This window comes from Myotis brandtii, unplaced genomic scaffold (assembly GCF_000412655.1).
Source record: "Myotis brandtii unplaced genomic scaffold, ASM41265v1 scaffold325, whole genome shotgun sequence".
Classification (NCBI taxonomy): domain Eukaryota; kingdom Metazoa; phylum Chordata; class Mammalia; order Chiroptera; family Vespertilionidae; genus Myotis; species Myotis brandtii.
The window spans coordinates 1,668,987-1,670,566 of record NW_005362486.1 but is presented as its reverse complement, the minus strand read 5'-3'; the positions used below and the strand labels follow the sequence as shown (position 1 = coordinate 1,670,566).

General features: G+C 56.3%; 1 protein-coding gene across 3 annotated transcripts in view; it reads left to right on the top strand.

Annotated features, from left to right (window-relative positions):
- Positions 1 to 6: 6 nt before the first annotated feature.
- DCPS (decapping enzyme, scavenger) overlaps positions 7 to 1,580 on the top strand; it is a 34,568-nt gene continuing 32,994 nt past the window's right edge. For 2 of the 3 annotated variants that reach the window (XM_005870882.2, XM_014543412.1), the window contains exon 1: positions 7 to 223. In XM_005870882.2, the coding sequence (XP_005870944.1) occupies positions 14 to 223 (210 nt within the window). In that variant the 5' untranslated portion in view covers positions 7 to 13. Of the gene's footprint in view, positions 224 to 544; positions 695 to 1,580 lie in introns of all 3 variants that reach the window. The other variant, XM_014543413.1, reaches the window with a different exon arrangement.

The window sequence follows — 1,580 nt, the reverse complement described above, 5'->3', positions numbered from 1 at the left end:
TCCCGTGGGCAAGATGGCGGACGCGGCCCCTCCGCCGAGCAAGAGAAAGCGCGAAGTGGCCGCCACAGGGGAAGACGCACTCGGCACAGAGGAAAAGGAAGCCAAAGTAGCCGGCGTTGGGAATGGCACCGCTGCCCCTGCCCACCTCCCTTTCTCCGGCTTCAGAGTGCAGAAAGTGCTGCGGGAGTCCGCGCGGGACAAGATCCTCTTCCTGCACGGCAAGGTATCGGCGGCGGCGGCGGCCCTGGGCGGGGGACCGGGTACCGCCGCCGGGAGGCGGATCTCGTGGGCCCTCGGCCGGGAAGCACCAATCGCATTACTCGGGGGTGAGGGAGGAAGCGCAGGTCTGCAATGCTTTGTGGGTGGGGTGGGGATGGAGAAGACCCGGTCACCCGTGGAGGTGGGACCTTTAACACGTGCGGCTGATTTTCCTAACCCCTCCCTTGCAAAAGGAACCGCTGGCACTGGTAGGGTGTCTGGCATGTGAATAATCCCGTGTTAAATTCTTCAAGTCACTCATCGTGTGTCCATCCACTCTGTAAAGGTGCTGGGAACCCAGCAAATGTGGCCGGGCCGCCTTGCCCCCTCCGTGCCCCCGGGGCCGGCAGGAGTCGGACGGTAGGACGGACGGTAGGACATCCGAGCCCTGCTGTCCAGGACTCCAGCCCCGACAGAGGAGCAGGTTATGAAATGGGTAATTCAGTGCCACATGCCATGCGCCGCAGGCCAGCCCTGAGCTGGGTCCTGGGGGTGTAGAGATGAAGGTTCCCAGCCCTGATCTTCAGGGGTGCAGAGGAGCTTGGGGGAGACACATTCCCACCGCCGGCCGGGAATACACGTGCTCAGCTCCCCAGCAGGGACTGGGGAGAGACCGGAGGCCAGGCCCAGCCAAGGGCAGGTCCTGGGGTTCCCCGGAACTCCTAGCAGGAGCTCTCATTTTGGGAGGATCACGGGGGACCTGGTCCTGGGCATCCATGCTTCTCTCTGTGTGTCTCTTGTGTTTTTCACCAGGTTCTGTCTGGTTCTCTCAGCCCCACTTGTCTTCAGTCTGCAGCACCGCTTGAGAGTTTAGCCCTGAGAACGTTTGCGTTTCAAGGAGTTAGTTGGGATGCCCAGATTCTAGTTTCCTTTTCAGTACTGACTGTTCAGGGACCTGGGGCGATCACAGACCTCTCTAGACCTCCATTTCTTCGTCTGTAAAATGGGGAGAATTTAACAGAGGCCCTTGTGAGCTTAAAATTGAAGACAGCCCAGAAGCTTCCCATCTTTGAGAGCAGGGGTGGGGAACCTTTTTTTCTGCCCAGGGCCATTTGGATATTTATAACATCATTCGCCGGCCATACAAAATTACCAACCTAAAAAGTAGCCTGTTTAAAAAAACAACAACAACTAGCCTGCTATATTTGGTCAGGCATTTAATGAACTCACCCCTAAGCCTTGGCAGAGCCAGACCAAATGATTTAGTGGGCCTCCTGGGCGGGAGGTTCCCCCACCCCTGTTTTATTTATTTATTTATTTTTTAAAAAATATATTTTATTGATTCTTTACAGAGAGGAAGGGAGAGAGATAGTTAGAAACAT